Here is a 21,435-nt window from a genome sequence, read left to right as displayed (position 1 = left end):
ATATATTTCCTGTCTAGAGCTTGTGTAGTATGTATGTGCTACCATTGCTTTAATTTTAATACATTGTGGAATTCTTACTACCTAAGTAATTCTTACTATGGAGAGTCTTCTCTTTAAGACAATTTCCTACCCCTTTCTTTTTTTAAAATGACACATAGGAGCTGTGCACTCCGTTAATTTTAAAACGGCTCTCAGAATGGTAAGAAATGAACCACATAGATCTTTAGAAGATTTTTTATCTGTGCAATGTTTGTTTTCTTCTAAACCCCTAGAAGCCCCAGCAAGAGGTGCAGGATGGCCTAGCTGCCTGGTCATGAAAGCGTAGTGAGAGGTGCTCAGTGAAGATGTCTTAGCTACTTAGTGACAGATAGTGACAGATAGCTAATGTCAGCTTAATCAGGAAACGCTGAAGATTGAGATCCTGTCCTCCTGAGCTAAGTTCTGTATTTCTTCTTAATAAAAGCTGCCCAATTTCAGCTGTGTTTTTTAAAGTTCCTTTTGAGTATGATCCTTATCTCCATTTATCTCTTTACTGTTCTGATTTATTAGACCAGTGCAACCCCTCTTTCGGTTTATAAAATCTACTTAATGTTTTTCTGCTTTGATTTTGTTCCTTACCTTGTAATGTTGTGTAAATTTTTTTTAAAAGCGCTAGTCCCTACAATTAAATGGAGACTTTCTTCCCAAAAGGTCAGTATACTTTGGCATGCCTTGCCACAGATGTCTGATTAACATCCCTGTAAAAAAGAATACAGAATGGCATTCTGCCTTTTTTTAAAGTGGTAGAATCAGAATAGAGAATTTCTTGAATACATCTAAGTCCTTATGGCCAACTTGTGCAGACCCACTTTTAGAATCTGATGGGTTTCCTCGTTAGCTTACACTGTCTCATTACCTTACCTTTTTAACCAGTCATTATCCAGCTACTTGACTTTGGTTTTGTCTTTGGTGACCTCAGAGCTTGGCTAGATTTTTCCCCCATCCAGTCCCACACCCACACCTTCCCGTCAAAAGCTCCAGTGTGTGCCTTGTTCTGCAGCGAGGGCAGCAGTGCTCAGGACTTGTTTCTGTTTGGGTCTGTAGGGATCGCCTGCTCCCACAGTGGATTCCGCTGTTAGCTGAGTGTCCTGCCATCACCCGAATGTATGAGGAGAGTGCCCTCCTGCGAGATCGCATGACCGTCAACTCCCTCATCCGCATTCTGCAGACCATCCAGGACTTCACCATAGTCTTAGAAGGCTCACTCATCAAAGGAGTGGATGTGTAACCCAATTAGCTAGAAACTCTCAGTCCAGACCCCTTGTTCCTGAACCTTCCCCAACGATGGGGACCGATTTGGACTTGTCTGACGAGGTAGTGAGTCACTGCAGGGGGCAACACACCGTATCCCCCAATTTGAACAATCCTGACACTACAGACAAGGTAAAGTGCTGTATTGTAGTTCATTTGAACCTGGAATTTAGTATAAAATAGAGTATTTTCATGTGTTAGATGTGTGTAAATATGCTCTCTTCTTTGAGAAATTATATTACTCTAATAAGATAACTTTTCTTAGATTGAATATTCCTGTGACTTAAAATAAGTAGCTTAAAAGTATTGGGAGTTGGGGGGGTGGGGAGGAGAAAGAGTGGTGCTAGTCAGGAAGAAGCCAGTAAACATGTAAATACAGTGCAACCCAGTGGGGCTTTTTTTTTCCTCCAGGTATCACAAAGGAACTCAGAATGCATTGCTGTGTCGTAGCCAGCCATCCTGGTGTCTGATCCTTTGTATTGTGAATGTAAACAGCTTTACCTACTGTAGGGGATAGTAGCCCTCACTTATAGCTTTTAAGTTTCACATGGTTTCATACGTTTGAATTGAGCCACTTTTCCAGTCCTTTGGAAAAATTTTTCCGTCAGCACAAGATATGATTCAAATATTTTAAATACTGTACCCCAGGAGCTTGGCTAAACTGGAAAGAGAACACACAAAGCCCTGAGAAGTGTGTTAACTTGTGGGATTATAACTTCTTTACACTTTGGAAAGATTAGCCTAGACTAACTTCATTCTTGGCATTTTTATTCTTGTTATTTGAGGTACTTTGGGGAGATGTGAATTTCAGAGTGTTGGCCTCATGGTCTTAAGAATTGCAAACAGCAGTTTGATTCTGTACTTTTAATTTGGCCATCTCAACCCTGCAGTGGTCCCTTACCTCTTAAGGATAACCACAAACACAGTCTTTGTTTGGTTCCAATCACCCGCCTCCCCTCTCCCGGTGCACATCCCCCCTCAGGAAGTGGGAAGAATGTTTAAGGAGGAGGAGGGCCCTGTGTGGCTTGGAATGTTTTTGTGAAAGTATTTGTTGACCATGATAATGCAAATAACAGAAGAAGAGAGAAAGAATGAACCCTTTCTGGGTGTTTCAGGGCAAGCTTTATGTTCTTTTGTAAGCAGGGGTGAAAATGTAAAACAACTGGCCCGGAGAAGGTAGAGGCCAGTACTGACAAAATGGAAGGCAAAACAAGAGGCAACAATTTTAGGAGACCAAACATTGTGAGTAACTTTCCAGTTTGGTGTTTTTTAAGGAAGTTAAATAAATTTGGTATTAGCTCGTTACCTTAAGTCTTCATCTTATGGTGAGTCCTTTAAGTCTAATTAGGCATTTGCATGTTGTTAGCAAGGAAATTGCCTCAGCAGAGCTCCAGATTTTATTCCCAGTTGTGGCTGAGAAGCAAAGCCATGGCCTCTCAGGACCCTTGTGTAATCTGAGGGTCCAGGCTTTTTAGCCAAGAGCGTGGTTTACCTTTTTTCCTGGAAGAAGAAACTAATGAAACAAGTGCCTCACTTTCCCTTTATCAAACACTGTATTCAGCCAAGGCACACGCCCTTTTACTACGTGACTGAGTCCTTGAGGAGGGTAGGGAGAGTTGAAGGCAGCATTTAGAAACCCATGGAAAGGGTTTAAGAAGATGGTTCTGGGTGACCTGGGTAGACCAGAAATTGGTTTGCCTACAGCTAACGTTTGTCCACAGTGGTGTGGCTGTTCCAGGGACATGGAAAGTCTGTTATGGGAGACATCCGGAACCTGTTTCACACTAGACACTTACTGTTCCAATGACGAGAAACCATAGCGTGATCCGATCCCGGATTTTGTCCTTGTTACCTTTTCCACAGGCCATGCTTCTGACACATGCTGGGCAAACAGAGAGATGGCTTAGGTTAGCAGGCTAGAACTGAGTCGTCTAGTCTAGCCTTCTCACTTTACAGATGGGAACACTTAAGGGTCAGAGAGATTAAAGACTTACCCGCACACCTGGACAGCGACAACACAGAGTCTAGAATTCATGTTTTTTATTACACCAGGCTGCACGAGACTGGCCTCTGAGGCATTCATATTAATAGTCTTTCTACCCTTGGTTGTTTATTCATCTACCTATACAGGTAGCACAGGGATTAATATTCATTTTAACAAATTGTCCTTAAGTTATAGAGAATTACACCTATTATAAAAAGTAGGAGCAGGAATTCTCTGGCGGTCCAGTGGTTAGGACTCCATGCTCTCGCCGCCAAGGGCCCGGGTTTGATCCCTGGTCAGGGAACTAAGATCCCACAAGCCTCACGGCGCAGCCAAAAAAAAAAAAAAAAAAAAAAAAAAACTAGGAGCAAAATTGGATTTCGGACCTGTGAATAAAACCATTACTTTATCTTCCCCAAAGAGTTATACCTAAAGTTTCATCCCACTTTCTATTGTCTGACTATAGTAGTGAGATGACCAATTTCAAAAGAAGGAATCACATCAGAACTGACATCCTCTAGAATGCTAGGCCCTTTAGAGTGGTCACCTTGGGAGTCCATATATGTATGCCAATGATAAAGCCAGTGCTCCAGACACCTGGGGGACCTCCTTATGAGCTGCCTGAATGACCTACAGTCCATTCTTTTGAATACTGCCAGTGATGGGAAATGGTGGCCCTTCAAAACAAATTTAAAATTTGAAACAACAAAAAGTCCTTAGGTTACAAGTTGATGAATGAAAAGGATACTTAAGCAAAGTTTGGGGTCACATAAGAAACTCAATTCTAAAGAAATAAGACTTAGTTCTTACCTGGCTTATAACTGTCTTTGAGCCAATATCACAATATTTTGAGTGGGACAGCAGCAGAATCCTTAGGATAAATGTACGTAGCCTTCTAAGCTGACTTCTGAAGGTCATTCAGAGGTATACTTTCTGCTCTGTTAACACTTTATTTTTTTTCCCTGTTAATACTTTAAATTAGTATATTGCTTTGTCATCACACTTCAAAGTTAAAGTACATAAAAATCTCTTTTGTAATTGACTTTTTTTTCCTCAAAATAAATTAAAAGTAATGCCTGGAATCATAATTAGTATTTTCACATAATAATAGATTAAGAAGAAATTGTTTCAAAATTAAATTGCCAAAAATATTATCTCTTGAAACATTTATCTTCCAAGTGTTTTTCAAATGTCCTGAAACTCCTAATATCACCAACCTTGGTGACATAGTGGCATTACACCGACATTGGTATTATGTGTGAGATCCTGAAGCTGTACCCTGTCTGGGGGCTTACCAGCGCCTTAAAAATGACTGAGGCTCAGTGTGGAGTAGTATAAAGTAGGGTTCTCAGTGGAGAAAAACGGGCTACCGAGAACAAAAGGAAGGCCTCCCAACCTTCTCCATCCTCTTTCCCACTGGGGACAAGAATTTGATAGAAGAACCTAAAGCTTGCAAAAGTTTATGATTTCCCTCTAAAATTTATTTTAAATATTTCACACATTTTGTACCTTTTGTAACACTATGGTATTTACTTTAACATGGCTTTTTAAGAAATCATTTTAATGAACTTCTGTCACACTATATGAATGATACAGGGGAAATACTGAATTGCTCATATTTCCTTTTTTTGGCAATAAAGCACTGTAGTATGTATATGTAAGTAAAAGAGGGATAGAGGCTATACATAACAGTTAATGTGTAGTAAGTGTTGACACCTCTGAGATATTTTGAAACTTGAGGCAACAGACAAGGACCTCAGATTCCCCAGGGAAATATTTATTTGACAGCATTGGAAGTGTAACTCTTAATGATGAAATAGCTTCTTTCTGCTAAGAATTATGATTTTTTCAGTAGATTTTCATTTTGAGAACTGTGAGTATTTTCTCTGTGAGGTTTACAGAAACTAGTCTATCTTTTTCACCATTTGAAAAGACAGTCTGAACCGTAGCTATTTACATTTCAGTATTAACACACCTTCACTGATTGAGAATGGAGTCTTGAGATCTTCTCTACTTTTGTAAAGTGAATCAATCCTATTTCCAAGTCATCCGTGTCATTTGAAGTCCATGTTTCTTATATAATATATAAGCATTTATTACATTACCTTTTAGTGTAAAAGGAGGCAGAAACAAATAATAAGCTACTAGGTCTCTTATTCCTATTAAAATACATTTATAAATCTCTTGAATCAAACTGATTTCCAAGCTTTTTGAAGAGGGTACCGATGGAGTGAGATCAGAGTAATCCAAGGAGAACCTCATCCTTTCAGATCTTACTAGACCTGATTGTCCTCTCAAGGACAAAATAAAGATTGGCTCCAGAAAGTTATCTCATTGAGCAGTTAATACCAGAGTGGAAAAAAATCTGTCAAAAACACTCTCCTCATTTGAAGGAATCCAGGGTATCCTTGGGTTATGTGGGAGGGAATCACGCTTGACCCAATTACCTAAATGTATTTACATGTGGCCCAGCCTTTATTCCAAACATTAGATAGATCTTGTTAAAAGTAGAGAGATATGGTAAGAGTTCCTGTTGTCAATCAAATGAGGGTGTTAAACTTATAAAAAGAATTCTCTGTGTTACACTTGAACCATGTATAAATGTACCCTGTGTATCTTTTTTTAAAATGAGCATTTCTGCATTTAAATTATATTGTTTTCTTTGTATTGTTAACAAAATGCACCAGAACTGGATTTTTTTTCTCATCTGAGCATACTTAAAATTTAAAGAGTATTGTGATATCAAGCACTTTAACATATGTATCAGAGAAACTGATGTGGGTTTTTCAGGTTTTGGAGTACATTTAAATATGAATTTTCATGCTTCATTCTTTACAAATAAAACTGTGGGGTTGATACTTTGTTTTACTTCATTTTTATAGAACCTTAATACTGAGCAGTTCACGGGGCAAGTGAGTCCAGAAAGTAGAGAGAGAAAACCATTATGAGAGATAAAACTACATAAAACCATTATGTAGTAGAAATATAGCCTGCTGGGCAACTGGTTATCTAACGGGGTTAAAAAAAAAAAAAAAAAAAAGAACGCTACCTCACACCATACAGAAAGATCAATTAATTCTTGGCTTAACAACCTAAATGTAAAAGGCAAAACAAAAATTTTTGAAGAAAATGTAGAATGTATTTATGAACTTGGGAAAGGGTAGTATTTAAACAAAACACTCAAAAATAACTAGCTTTTTAGTCCATAGCAAAAATGAAAGGCAGAGATTCATTGATTACCCACTATATGTTAAGCATTACTTTAGGTTAAGGACATAAAGCAGTTTAAACATACACATACATCAAATTCCTGCTATCATGGAATTTATATTCCAATGGAGGAGTTACACAATAAACATGACAAATAGGTAATACATATAGTAGTTAGATAATAACAACAAGCAAAGAAGAAGGATTGAAAGTATAGTTGGGACTGCTTAGAGATGGACTGCAATTGTAAATGGGTTAGCCAAGGAAAGCCTCACTGAAAATGGAGTTGTCTTTAGCAGAAATTGGAAAAAGCATAAGAGAAACAAGTTTACAGGAGGAACATCAAGAGCTTACTTTTGGCAGTAAGTTTGGCATGCCTCATAGACATCCAAGTAAAGATGCTGATAGACAGTTGCACATATGGATTCGGAGTTCAGGGGAAAGTAATGGTGTGTTTGTCGGGGTCCAAATCAAGAAACAGAAATCACACAGCAATTTGAAGAGGGGTAGTTTAATGTATAGAACTATGTTAGAATTCTCCAGAGAAACAAAACCGACAGGATGTGTGTGTGTATGTATATGTATATATAGAGAGATTTATTTTAAGGAATTGGCTCACACAATTGTAGAGCCTTGGTAAATCCAAAATCTGCAGGGTAGGCTGGTGGGCTGGAGACCCAGGGAAAGAGTTGTAGTTCAAGTTCAAAGAGGGTTGACTGGCAGAATGCCTTCTTGCTCTACTAAGGCCTTTAACTGATAGGGTACATTATAGAGGGTAATCTGGTTTACTCAAAGTCCACCAATGTAAATGTTAGTCTTATCCAAAAAACACCTTCACAGAAACATCCAGAATAATGTTTGATAAATATCTGGGCTCCATGGCCCAGCCAAGTTGATACATAAAATTAACCATCACAGACTACTGTAATAAGAAATTGGAATTATGGACTATTTGCTATTAAGCAATGAAAAGAACTCTAAAGAATACAAGAATAGCATATATAGGAAGCAGTCACCAACCGTAGGGCTGAGGCAAGGCAAACCTAAAAAAGCCCCCTCCCCCTTAGGCTGAGAGTCAGACTTTATTAAGAGGGCACAGCCATGGCCCACTGGATGGTAAAGAAGTTTACTGAGATGCTGTACCAGTGCCACTTGTTTGGAATCTGCTGTCAGGCACCAGGGAAACATCCATGGAGAGGTGGCATAGCCCAGAACTTGCTGGGAAACCACTGGAGAGGGTGCCAGGGAAGCCGTCCACTGGTGAATTCTATCAAAAATTTAAGGAAGAAATAATGAAAATTCTAATCAAAGTCTTCCAGAAAATGGATGAAGTATGTGTTAGTTTGCTAGAGCTGCTGTAACAAAGACTGGTTGGTTTAAACCACAGAAATCTATTCTCTCACTATTCTGAAGGCTAAAAGTCTGAGATGAAGGTGTCAGCAGGATTTGTTTCTTCTGAGGCCTTTCCCTTGGCTTATAGATGGCCGTCTTACCTCTGTCTTTATATGGTCTTCTCTCAGTGCATGTCTGGGTCCTAATTTCTTCTTCTTATAAGGACACCAGTCATATTGGATGAGGGTCAACCCTAATGACTTCTTTTTTTTTTTTTTTTTTTTTTTTTTTTTTGCGGTACGCGGGCCTCTCACCGTTGCGGCCTCTCCCGTTGCGGAGCACAGGCTCCGGACGCGCAGGCCCAGCGGCCATGGCTCACGGGCCCAGCCGCTCCGCGGCACGTGGGATTCTCCCAGACCGGGGCACGAACCCACGTCCCCTGCATCGGCAGGCGGACTCTCAACCACTGCGCCACCAGGGAAGCCCTAATGACTTCTTTTTAACTTAGCTCTTTAAATACCCTACCTCCAAATACAGTCACATTCTGAGGTATTGGGGGTTAGGACTTCAACATATGAATTCTGAGAGGACACAATTCAGCCCACAACAAGGTAATACTTCCCAACTCATCCCATGAACCAGCATTACCCTGATACCTATAGCAGACAAAGAAATTACAAGAAAAGAAAAATACAGACCAAGAACTCTCATGAATGTAGATGTAAAAATTCTTAGCAAAGTGTTAGTAATTCAAATCCAGTGATAAAAATGATATGTCATGACTAATTGGGGTCTATCAAGGAGAGCAAGGTTGGTTTAGCATTCAGTCAAGCAATATAATTCACCACAGTTACAGATTAAAAAATAAAAGCAATTTATATGCTCATCCCAATAAACACAAAAAAATTTTGACAAATTCTAATCTTCATTCATGGTTTAGGGAAAAAAAACCCAAAACTCAGTGGACTTCCTCACTTCAGATATACTGTGTTCATGGATCAGAAAATACTGAAAGTCATCTGCAAAAAACCTACAGCTAACATCATCCTTTATGGGGAAATGGTGAGTGCTTCCCCCATAATATCAAGAACAAGGCATGGATATCCACTCTTAATACTTCTATTCAACATTGTACTATAGTTTCTAGTCAGTGCAACAAGACAAGAAAAAAAAGGCATAAAGTTTGAAAAGAAAGTAAAACTGTCTTTATTCACAGATGACATGATGGTCCATGTAGAAAATCCTATGGAATTGACTAAAAAGTTACTGATGCTAATAAGTGAGCTTATCAAGGTTGCAGGATATAGAGTCAATCTACAAAAATCTGTTGTATTTCTATATGCAGTAGCATTACAGTGCAAATCTGAAATATTTGGGGATAAGTTTGACAAAAAATGTGTAAGACTTGCTCACTGAAAACTACTGAGGGAAACTAAAGAAGTCCTAAATCCATGGAGAAATATAGTGTGGTCCTAGGTCAGAAGATTCAATATTATTAAGATGTCAGTTCTCCCCAAATTGATCTATAGAGTCAATGCAATCCCATTCAAACTCCCAGAAGTCTTTTTCGTAGAACTTAACAAACTGATCCTAAAATTAATGTAGAAATGCAAAAGCCCTAGAAGAGCCTAAATAACTTGGAAAAAGATAAACAAACTTGGAGGACTTATATTACCTGATTTCAATACTTACACTAAAGCTACAGTGATTAATAAATACAGTGTGGGGAAATTGAGGTAAAGTCAGACAAATAGATCAATTGAACAGAACAAAGAGCCTGGTAATAGACCCAAACATATATGGTCAATTACTCAACAAAGTTCAAGGGTTATTAAGTGACAAAGAGGATAGTCTTTTTAGTGAATGGTCCTGGGACAGTTGAACAGCTGCATGTAAAAGAAATGAAGTTTGATCCACACCTCCCACCATATACAAAAATCAACTCAAAATGGATCATAGATGTAAATGAAAATCCTAAAATTAAAAAACTTTGAAAGAAAACACATGGTAAATGACCTTGGGTTAGGCAAAGATTTCTTAGATATGAAAAAAGATACAGTCCTTAGAAAACATTGATCGAGACTTCCCTGGCGGTCCAGTGGTAAAGAATCTGCCTTTCAATGCAGGGGACGCCGGTTCAATCCCTGGTCGGGGAACTAAGATCCCACATGCCGCAGGGCAACGAAGCCCACCTGCCACAACTTCTGAGCCCGTGCGCCTCAGCTAGAGAGCCCACATGCCACAAACTACAGAGCCTACACGCTCTGGAGCTCACGTACCACAACCACAGAGCCCACACACTCTGGAGCCCGCGCATCACAACTAGAGAGAGAAAACCTATAGGCCACAACTAGAGAAAAGTCTGTGCACCACAACTAGAGAGAAGCCCATGCACCACAGCGCAAGATCCTGCATGCCACAATGAAGATCCCGTGTGCTGCAACTAAGACCCAATGCAGCCAAAAATTTAAAAATAATAATAATAAATAAATATTTTATAAATTGATAAATTAGACAACAAAAATTAAGGAGCTTCCCTGGTGGCGCAGTGGTTGAGAGTCCGCCTGCCGATGCAGGGGACACGGGTTCGTGCCCCGGTCCGGGAGGATCCCACGTGCCACGGAGCAGCTAGGCCCGTGAGCCATGGCCACTGAGCCTGCGCGTCCGGAGCCTGTGCTCTGCAACGGGAGAGGCCACAACAGTGCGAGACCTGCATACCGCAAAAAAAAGAAGGAAAAAAAAAAAAAAGAATGTAAGTATGCTTTTGTTTTTTCAAGTTTCTGACGTTTATTAATCAGTGTAAATGCCAACACAGTACACCAACGTGATTTCATGTATGTAGAGGGGAAATATTTCCTGGTTAAATAGAAAATTTTACAGATAACTTCTGGAAGACCTTCATTCTAAGCAGCTTTATAGTCAAACATTTCATTTAGAAGTCTGGACCTTCTTTCTTCAGTTTGTTGTAATCCACATTTACTGAGTAGAACATATATTGATCACTGGGATTCAATTTCTTCTGGGTTCTGGGTTATTCTTTCTGTTCCAAATGACTGAGCAATGCCAGATACAAGACATACAGTGCTGCTCCAGTACCTCCGGCTCCAATAAATACGAAGAAAGAAATCAAGCTTGTATGCTTCTTGGCCTAACCAAGGATCTAGTGGAACATATTTGTGGCAAAGGCCTTTGGCCTGAAAGGAGACGAGAACAAATCTGCCAGGCCCCAGACTAAGTAGTCTCTGCCCAAATGTACACTCTTTGTGGGACTTCTCTGGTGGTCCAGTGGTTGAGTCCGCACTTCCACTGCAGGGGGCACGGGTTCGATCCCTGGTTGGGGAAGTAAGATCCTGCAAGCTGTGGCCAAAAAATAATAATAACTTTGACATATACCTACCACATGATCCAGCCATTCTTTAGGTAATTAAATACTGAAGGGAAATAAAAGCATATGTATATGTCTACACAAATACTTACACATGAACGTTAATCACAGTTTTATTTGTAATAGCCAAAAACTGGAATCAACCAATTGGCATCGACAGATGAGTGGATAAATAATTTGTGATATATCCATACAATGGAATACTATTCAGCAATGAAAAGGAGTAAGCTATTAGTATATGAAGCAACATAAATGCATCTAAAAACAATTATTCTGAATAAAAAAAGCCAGGCAAAAAATGAATGCATACTATAGGGTTCCATGTGTGTAAAATCAAACCAAAAATGCAAATAATCTATAGTGACAGAAGACAAATCAGTTGCTGCTTGGAAATGGGGGCTGAGGGGAGTTTGACAGAGGCCCAAGGAAACTTTGGAAGTAACAGATATATTCATAATTTTAATTGTGGTGATAGTTTCACGAGTACATACTCATGTCAAAACTTAACAAAACTGCATAGTTTAAGTAAGTGAAATTTGTTGAATGTCAATAACACCTCAAGGATTTTTAAAAATCTAACTGAAAAGTTGAGAATACACACACTGTAATTAAAATGGGTTTAAAAAAAAGGGAAAACCCAATAACTGGATTTACCAATCATTCCCTTCTACCTCATTCTATGGGCTTCTTAGTACCATGACCTGTTTATCCACAAGCACTAAAGACATCTATGCTAAAGATCGGAAGCAGGTCAGGTAAATCTAGATAAACCCAACAAGTGCGTAGCATGAAGAACTGCAGGCACACGACTGCAGTCACAGTTATACACTCCTTCAAAGAAAGCCAACTTGCATTTTTGCTTCTAAGTTTCTACCTGGCATGCTATTGTGATTCTTTAAACTCCTTTCCTTAAAACCCTTGCATGGCTGTGTCAGTTAATCCCAAACTATTAGATCATGGTCCTACCCAAACCTAACCAAGCCCCCTTTCCCCATGCAAAGGTCTGCCTTAGACCAGTCTCCAAAACCTTAGTAAATATCCAGACTGCGCCCTTTACCCTCTGACAGGTTACTAAGACTCTGTCAAGGTAAAGCTCTTCCTTACTGCCCAAGCAATAAACAGAATGTTTCGATGTTAATTCAGGAAGCCAGTATTTAACATTATTGATCTTGTATACTTCCTCTTCTGAGTTATTTTAGTAATCTTTGCCCATTCATTTTTAATGTCTGTTTTGGCTTTGATTTATAGTTTAAAAACATTTTTGATAGTGGGAAGCACCCGCATAGCACAGGGAGATTAGCTCGGTGCTTTGTGACCACCTGGATGGATGGGAGGGAGGGAGACGCAAGAGGGAGGAGATATGGGAACGTATGTATATGTATAACCGATTCACTTTGTTATAAAGCAGAAACTAAAAAAAAAATTTTTGAGCTATTCTTTGCTCTATACGATATCAATATTTTCTCACTTTCCTTTTAATTTTTGGTATTTTTTGTAGCACAGAAAATTTAAGTTTTCCAATTGTTTAAGGTTATTATACATTCCTTAAACAAAACAAAACAGCTTCTGGTGCCATACTGCCTGGGTTCAAATCTCTACTGCTTAACTATCTGAAGACCCTTGTTTTGTCACTTAAGTGCCTGGGAACCTGGTTTCCTCATCTGTCTCCCCACAGGAATGTAAGCTCCGCAAAGGAGGCATTTTTGACTGTTTTGTTAACTGCTGTAGCCCCAGCTCTGGGAACAGTGCCTGATACATAGTGCTCAGTAAATATTTATTAAATGAATGAATTTACAAAGCCAGAACAATAATCTTATTTACCTCATAAGGTTGTTATAAGAATGAACTAATCCTTGTAAATTTTAGTCTAGAACAATGCCTGGCACACAGTAAGAGCACAAGAAATGTTAGCTCCCCCAACCCCCAATCCCAGAATCCTGCCTCTTTGTGAAGTCTTACCTGAATACCCCTCCCCCACCTTCCCTGCTCCCTTTTCCACTCCCACCAGATTTGCCCACTGCCCCCCCCACCCCCGCTTAGCAACACCCGCTTGTCACTTGGAATTCTTAACCTATGGGCAGCTGTAAGCCCCTCTGAGAATCCAAGGAGAGCTATGTACACTCTCCCCAGAAAAATGCACCTGTGCACATACACACCTGTACTGTTTCAAGGAGCTCATTGGACCCTGACACTAAACCTCCTTTTTATTTTTTTATTTTTTTTATTTTTTATTTTTTTTTTTGCGGTATGCGGGCCTCTCACTGCTGTGGCCTCCCCCGTTGCGGAGCACAGGCTCCGGACGCGCAGGCTCCGGACGCGCAGGCTCAGCGGCCATGGCCCACGGGCCCAGCCGCCCCGCGGCATATGGGATCCTCCCAGACCGGGGCACGAACCCGTATGCCCTGCATCGGCAGGCGGACTCTCAACCACTTGCGCCACCAGGGAGGCCCTAAACCTCCTTTTTAGATTCCTGAATGAAGTAGACCTTAATGTCAAAACACCTTATTGCTTTGTAGCAGCAAACCTCAACAGGTCACAGGAAATTTCTCAGAGCAGATCTTAGCTGCAAGGATCAAAGTTCAAACTGGGTGTCAAGATCTGAGCTCCTCTGAGTTGCAAATTTTTCCCTCCCTTTGAGGAAAGGACGAGGATTGTTCCTTCCTGACTGCCTCTTCAGAGCTGACCCTTCACCCTGAACCTGACAGGGAAGAAGCTGTGGAGGACGAGGGCTGGAGGAAGGGGCCTCTAAAATGGAAACAGGAGGCCCCAGTAGATTCTAAGACCATCCGTAAACTTCGGCAACCCCGTTTGTTTATTTGTCTCCCAGTTGGCAATCAATAAACCCCTACCACCATGATGACCCGAGTTCCTGTCTTCTGCAGCAGGAAAGAGGGGGTAAAATGGGAGACTGTCCCACTGCCTTTTCAGGAAAAGAGGAAGACGGGCCAGTATGCAGGTGAAGAGCCCTGGACCTGGCGACTAGCCAAGCGACTTCCTGTAAGTTCTGTAAGCTTCCTAAGCCTGTGTTCTGCTCTAAGAAGAACAGGAACAGCAGAATGAACCTCATACTTTTGTTGTGAGGTAACTAAATCGACTACACACTGTCTTGCACCTGGAAGCACCCAATAATTATTAGCTGTTATTTATTACTATGAAGTAGCAACTCGAAAGAAGGACGTGGCCTGCTTACCAACGCGGTGGGCCTGGAGTCGGCCCAGGGGAAGGAGGGCCGCGTGTAGGGAGCTGGCCCGGGGCTGAGCCTGTGCCACTGCCCGGCCTCCCCACCAGCCACAGGCCCGTCAGCTTCTGTACTGTTGCCCTCCTTCTAGCTACACGGCCTCTTGCCTTTCTCTGTCCTGGAACCCCCCAGACAGAGAGGCGCAGGTCCTCAAGGGGGTCACCACCTTCCCCTTCTAGCCGCGGAGTAAGACTCCCTCATCTACGGATGTTTCTGTTACAGAGTCAGAAATTATTGGACTCAGAGAACCTGAAAGATGGGTCCAACCCTTTCTTTCTTTATTCCGATTAGAAACAGTCCAGAGGTGATGTGATTTGCCCAAAGTCGGCAACTTCCTGGAATTCGAAACCAATCGGAAGACTTCCATGTGGGTGTTCTTTCCGCGATTATCAGGTTACCTCCGAGCCTTAGGATCTGCTTTTGAAAAGGAATGAAGAGGTCGTCTAGGGAGAGCCACTGAAGGAAAAAATATTCGGATTTGGTAACTGCTTATGGCAGGGGATGAGAGAGTGGGGGGTGATAGAGTGTGTAAGCTGCTTCCTCTCAAAAAGCATAATGTGAACGATCTTAGACTTGTTGTACGAGATTATGCATTTTAGTGAGTGCATCTTCCGGCGGGGGCGGCTAGGAACTTTCCTGTTTTGTTTACCCAGGCAAGTGCCTAATGCAAAGTAGGTACCTAATAAACATTTGCCACCTGGACGACCGCATGGCTGGATGCGCCCCATCCACCATAGAGATGCGGGAGGATTTGTGGAAATAGCCCCACCTGGGAGGTACGTAAGTCCTTTCCAGTTTTTCTCAATGATGGCTTTGCCATGCACATTCTTTGTTCCTAAATCCTTGACTGCATCTCTTGATTATTTCCTTAGGATATTTTCCTAAAAGCGGGATTACTGTGAAGGGTACGCCCACATTTAAGGCTCCCGATTCTGAACCCCTCCAGCGGTGCAAGAATGAGTCAGCTTCCCAGCACGCTGGCTCAAACTGGGTATTATCAAGCTTCATTTTTTTTTGTTGCCATCTTGATAGAACACAAATAATATTTTATTTGCATTTCTTTGTGGACTAATAAGTTTGAGATTCAACTAATTTTAAAAAAACATTCTAAGGAGCCCAGAGAAATCCTGTGTGGGGTTAGGAGACCAATGAAATTAGGCACATTCTGCCCAGTGAGGGGAAACCTAAGGGCACCTATTGTTTGGAGCAATTTGTCCTGAAGATGTAAACATCTGAGCCTTTCTAGAGAGGCTTCCCCTGAACCAGGGAGGGGGAGCTGCAATTTACTAGCCTCCCTCTGTTTGTTACTTTCATTTCCTGATGAGGAGTTAATGGTATAAAACAAATGAAAAACCAGTATAAGGTTTTTCATTAAGGACAGCAAGAGAAAGTAGAAATGGGAAAACTATTTCAACTTAAAAGTCCTGGAGAAAGGGGAGGGGTGAGCGGTGACCTTTGAAACATATTTCCAGAGGAAGGGAGGTAAGTCCCTGGGGGTCTGCTGCCAGCCTGGAGGGGCCCCGAGGGGGCACTCTGGAGACTTTGTATGTGACAGGCTGCTGTTTGGTTGTGGAGCTTACAAGGCCAGGGGTCCCCGAGGACCCGGAAAGGGCTTTTAATGGACTTCTGAGGCTCCCAGGTAAACTGCCAAGGGGCAAAGGAAGGCGGTAAGGAAGTGGAGGCCGGGGGTGCAGCCCAGGCTGCTCCAGGAGTGCTGAGAAGAGAGCTTCGGGCTTTTCCCAGAGAAGAGGCAACTGTGAGCTGGGGGACTTTTCTTGTTTTTTGAAACAATGAGGACTTCCCACTCAATCAGAGCCAGGAACTGGTCCCCAGCTCTTCAGGTATCCCCTGGGTTCTTTTACAAAGCACACCAAGGAGGATAACTATTTTAGAAATGTTTACAGTTTTATTTATTCACCTAGCTCTCATTTACTCTCAACTAAATTTATAGTCCTAATTGCTGTCATTAGCATTTTCTTGATAATAAACATACAAGATGTGTTTTTTAGTTGCTGTTGTTTTTTAACTTCGTGGGGGAGTTTATTTTCCTGATTGCTTTACATTTCCTATTAAAGCCTTAAATTTAACAATCAGCCTCTCACAGCTCAGCAAACTATGAATTTTTCTGTCACTTTAATTCTTCTGAATAGGGCTTAAGCCAAATATGAACCAGTAGTTCTTAGAGGTTTAAGTAAGTGATTTCAAAGCCTGTCACACTTCAAAAATCACTTGGCTGCTTTAAAAAAATTTTCAGTTGCCCCTGCCTCCCTTTTGGGAGACTAATTTTATAGGGTTGGGACATACCCTGGAACTAGTATTTTTGAAAAGCCTCCTGGGTGATTTTTTCAAGTTGCCGCTACAAAGACCAACTTTGGGGAACTGCTGTCTAAATGCTTACCGATTTTGTTTGTCTTTTCATGGAATTTGGAAGTGGCAGCTTTAACTTCTAAAATATTAAATAATACTTTGCATTTCTGGAAAACATTCCTTTTCACCTCTTTCCCCACCTGCTCCAGGCTTCAGCTCACTGGGCTCTGCAGTCCTTACTTGACACTCTTACTACCCCGTGTTCTCTCTGGTTCCCGTGACTCCTGGTTTTCCTCCCTGGCAGCGTAGTTTGGGCTTTCTTTCGTGCATAACAATTGGCCTCTCTTCTTGTACTGTCTTTCAAAGCACTGTTGCTGCTCAGGGTGTCCTGGAAGCTCTGGTGGCCGTATTATCCACCCTCACGATCGGCGCCTGGGTGTTTACTGTTCTCTAATCTGCATCTCTCACTATTTCTGTGGGAAGCTCTGCAGATGCCCTCATTTCAACTGCCTACAGAGCGTCTACTCTCGGATGTCCCACGAAGCACCTCAGACCCACTATTTCTCGAATATTGAGTTCCTAGCCATGTTTGTCCTCTGTGTTTCATATCTCAGAGAAAGGTTCTCCCGAGTTATTCAAGCCAGAAGGTTGGGGATACCAGAGACTCTGCTGAACTTGTGTTCTAGAAGGTGGTGACTGTCAGTCCAACTCCTTCGTATCTCTAGACTCCTTCAGTCACTACCTTAGTTCAAAATCCCCCAGTGGTCTTCCTCTTTCTCTCTTACTCCCTCTAATCCGTTCTCCCCACAGCACCGTCATCTTTCTAAGGTCAGATCTTAAATTTTAGCCTCCAGCTTGAAGCTCTCCATCCCTCCAGGGTAAAGTCCACCTTCACAAATCTGGGTTAAAAAGGTCTGCCCTCTGCCCTCTAGGCCCTGCTGGTCTCCCTAGCGTGCGTCTCCACCTTCTCCACCCACGGGAGCCGCTCTCTGCACAGCCACAGAGTTACAGCCGCAGCCCAACCCGCCAGACTCTCCCGCCCGCCCGCCCCCTCCCCTTGTGCCCAGCCAACTCCTCCTCACTCTTCAGGTCTCAGCTTGGACACTCTGACAGGCAGCCTTTAAGATGGCCCCGCTGATCCCCGCCTCCTGGCGTTCGTGCCCTTGAGTGTGTTTCCTGATGTGATTCTGGAGAACAGAGTATGGCAGGAGTGCCTCAGCTCCGCAGAGACTGTGGCTCCTTTCTGGGGGCCCTTCCCCCACTCACCTGCTCCGCAGGAAGCCAGCTGCCCTGTTGCGAACGCCCGGGGATGGGGCCACGTGACCAGGAACGGAGGGGAGGCCTGCAGCCAGCAGCCTGTGAGGAACCGACTCCTGTCAGCAACCGCAGGAGCGAGCTCGGAACCGGGTCCTCCACCGGAGTTGAGCGTTCAGATGGGAGGGCAGCCTCGGCTGATGGCAAAACTGCCACCCCGTGAAAGCCCTTCAGCCTGGAGGCGCCCAGCTAAGCCACACCTTGATTTCTGACCCAAAGAAACTGTGAGATAATCACCGTCTGTTGGTTTAAGCAGCTCCACCTTTTTGTTAATTTGTTACGCAGAAATAGATAACCAGTACCACCTCTGGACCCCTGCCCCTCCTCCACACCAACTTCAGGGTCCTCCTGACTTCCGATTTTCACCAGTCATGCTCATTGCTTAGCCCTTAGTCGTAGAATTGGGGATTTGTCCAGATCTCTGCCCCCAGACTGCAGGCTCTTTGGGGAAAAGAAAAAAAAAAAAAAACAACCCAGGGACTTCCCTGGTGGCGCAGTGGTTAAGAATCCACCTGCCAGCTCAGGGGACCCGGGTTCGAGCCCTGGTCTGCGAAGATCCCACATGCCGCGGAGCAACTAAGCCCGTGCGCCACAACTACTGAGCCTGCGCGTCTGGAGCCCATGCTCCGCAACAAGAGAAGCTACCGCAATGAGAAGCCCGCGCACAGCAACGAAGAGTAGACCCCGCTTACCGCAACTAGAGAAAGCCCGCGCGCAGTAATGAAGACCCAACGCAGCCAAAAATAAATAAATTTATAAAAAGAAAGAAAGAAAGAAAAAGTCCCTTTCACCTTCTCAAGACTGAATCCCGCTCTGCTCTGGCCACACCTTTGCACACCTAAGGTATGACAGCAATCGCCCCCAAGCAGAGCTGCAGCTCCAGGAAGAGGCTCAGGCAGCCAGAGCCAAGCCTGCCGCCCGCCCCGACCCGGGCGCACACACCCGGCCACTGTGGGTGCACTGCCCTCTCCTGGCGGGGTGGGGGGGAGTGGAGTCACTCCTTGCTTCTTCACACACACCCTCAGGCTACACTTTTGCGGGGTTTCTGAATGGCAGGTGGGGAGGGAGAGCCGCCCAGTTCCTCCAGCCAACCCAACTGTCACACTCTTTGTTCCAGCACATCGTGGGGAGTCCCTGCAAAAAGCGAAACAAAACAAAACGAAACAAAAAACTCACTAGCCCAAAGTACTCCTGCTGCTTTCATTTTCTGGTGATCCAACCCACAGTTCACTCACTATCTCAGACCTAACCCTGAGCTCTCAGTACGGTTCCTGGAGCCCAGCACCCGCCTCGGCGCAAGTATCACACTGTCCTTTGGGCTCCCGCCCTTGGCTAGATTGTCTTCCCGGGGGGGAGCCCCTGTTACCCTGTGCTGGCTGTACCACGAACCCCCGCTGCCAATCTGCCAGCATCCCTACTGAGCCCAGGCTGGATGAATGAATGTTTGAGAGACATGCCCGGGTATGAACACACCTCTGTCTACTTAAGAAAGAAAGCTTCGAAATAACACTGCACGCATGGCGTGTGCTTCTGACCCCTGCCCCACTGGACACTCCCAGCAGTTTTCCTCTGGGCCCTTCCTCCTGCAGTGGCTTTCTGCTAGCTGCTCTCTGTGGCTAAGAAGTTTCTGCTCTAGATGTGTGGTAGTGTGATCGTGGGAAGGACGTGGGTTTGAGGGCGCAGATCTGCTTTCAAATCTGAGTTCTGCCCTTTATGATATTTACCCTGCTCGTGTTACCGGCTATCTAGGCCTCATCCTCTGGCGGGGGGCGGGATCTGCTAATAAGCTGTTTCCCCTGTTCTGAGATTAATTTTAAAAAGCCACGGGGGCTTCCCTGGTGGCGCAGTGGTTGAGAGTCCGCCTGCCGATGCAGGGGACACGGGTTCGTGCCCCGGTCCGGGAGGATCCCACATGCCGCGGAGCGGCTGGGCCCGTGAGCCGTGGCCGCTGAGCCTGCGCGTCCGGAGCCTGTGCTCCGCAACGGGAGAGACCACAACAGTGAGAGGCCCACATACCAAAGAAAAAAAAAAAAAAAAAAAACACGAATATGACAATGCATGGCATTGTAGTAGTAAGTGTTCAATAGTCGCCTCTTGTGTGTTTTAAAATGACTTTAACAAGCCTTGTGATTTTTCCTTGGAAATATATAAAGCTAAAGAAGATGGTTGATGTCTAGCCGACAAAGTGCCTCTTTAGGTTTTTTGTTTGGTTTTTTGTCAGGAGATGGAGTCGGAGAAGGTTAAGAGGTTAGGGGACCACTGTTTCACTGGTTTTTAATCTGACTCTTCCATCTGCCGTTTGGGGCAATGCTGTAGAAACAGCTGCTCAAATGCCTGAAGAAAGGATGTGCCTGAACCTGCCGCCGCCTCCCAGGTGGTAAGGTGTTTCTCGTGTTTGTATTCAGGCCTCTGTGCCTCTGCTTTCGCCCTGTCACAGGTGAAAGGGAAGTGCCCACATCACTCAGAGCACACAAAACACAGTGACTCGCGTGCTGCCTACACTGTGCCATCAGCAGCAGGTATACAGACTCACTTGCCAGATCAATAAACACTTGACTTCAAAAATTAAATGCATCCGACTTTCTTTTCATTGCCCAGAGTAGACACAGGGGGTAAGATAGCAAGTCAGTAGTCTTTTCAAATCAGTCCAGTTCATGGTCTAGTGTGTGCCAGTGCCTGACTTCATGCGTGATCAGAAGACACATTGTGTTGAGAGTTTTAGATATTTAAATCAACTGTAGAAGCTTCCATACCCACAGAAAATTCACTGTAACAATTCAACTTTCTCTCAACAATGTGAAAAATTACCATAGTGTGGTAAACCTAGGTTTAGTCAAAAACAGATCAAAATTTGAGTTCTGAAGTCTACATACTTACTTCCTTGATAACATAAACAGGAAGGAGACGTATAACAAGATATTTTAACAGTGGGAGAGGTAATTTGGCATTTTTGTTTAAAGTGAGCATTTCAAATAATACTCCAAAGGGGCATCTACTTTCAGCTAGTCTCTAGCAACTATGTCTGAACTTGCTCTCCACCAGAGCCACTTAGAGTTGTTTGCCATTTAAAATGATAAATACTAGTCATCATGTATAATCACTGGTAAGGCACTTAAAGAAAGCAAAATAAAGATGTCAGGGAAGGAGGCAACTGGCTGCTCAGACAGCACTGCGTGGCTTTATTTAGGTCAAAATGCCCAAGGTTCTCAGCTTTGAAGATCCCCAAACTCCCTATTTTGCTATTTTGGAGGTAATCACTCAGGCTCACAGTGGGAGCTAACAGTAACTAAACTCCTAAGAGACTGATGTGTAAAACCAGCTGCCAATTTGTAGTTTCACAGTAAGAAGTATAGTGCCAAGAAGACCAGATGGTCA

General features: G+C 43.2%; 1 protein-coding gene and 1 pseudogene across 3 annotated transcripts in view; one reads left to right on the top strand and one right to left on the bottom strand.

Moving 5' to 3' along the window:
- The window catches only part of DENND5B (DENN domain containing 5B), a 210,657-nt gene extending 204,538 nt beyond the window's left edge, over positions 1–6,119 (top strand). For all 3 annotated transcript variants that reach the window (XM_060112158.1, XM_060112157.1, XM_060112159.1), the window contains one exon: positions 1,084–6,119. In XM_060112158.1, coding sequence (XP_059968141.1) covers positions 1,084–1,267 — 184 coding nt within the window. In that variant the 3' untranslated portion in view covers positions 1,268–6,119. The remainder of the gene's footprint in view (positions 1–1,083) is intronic.
- Positions 6,120–10,748: 4,629 nt separating this feature from the next.
- LOC132499353 (cytochrome c oxidase subunit NDUFA4-like) lies at positions 10,749–10,988 on the bottom strand (annotated as a pseudogene).
- Positions 10,989–21,435: the final 10,447 nt, after the last annotated feature.

Source organism: Mesoplodon densirostris, chromosome 11, assembly GCF_025265405.1.
Source record: "Mesoplodon densirostris isolate mMesDen1 chromosome 11, mMesDen1 primary haplotype, whole genome shotgun sequence".
NCBI classification, from domain to species: Eukaryota; Metazoa; Chordata; class Mammalia; order Artiodactyla; family Ziphiidae; genus Mesoplodon; species Mesoplodon densirostris.
The sequence above is the reverse complement of the archived record's forward strand: the minus strand, read 5'-3'. Positions and strand labels throughout refer to the sequence as shown.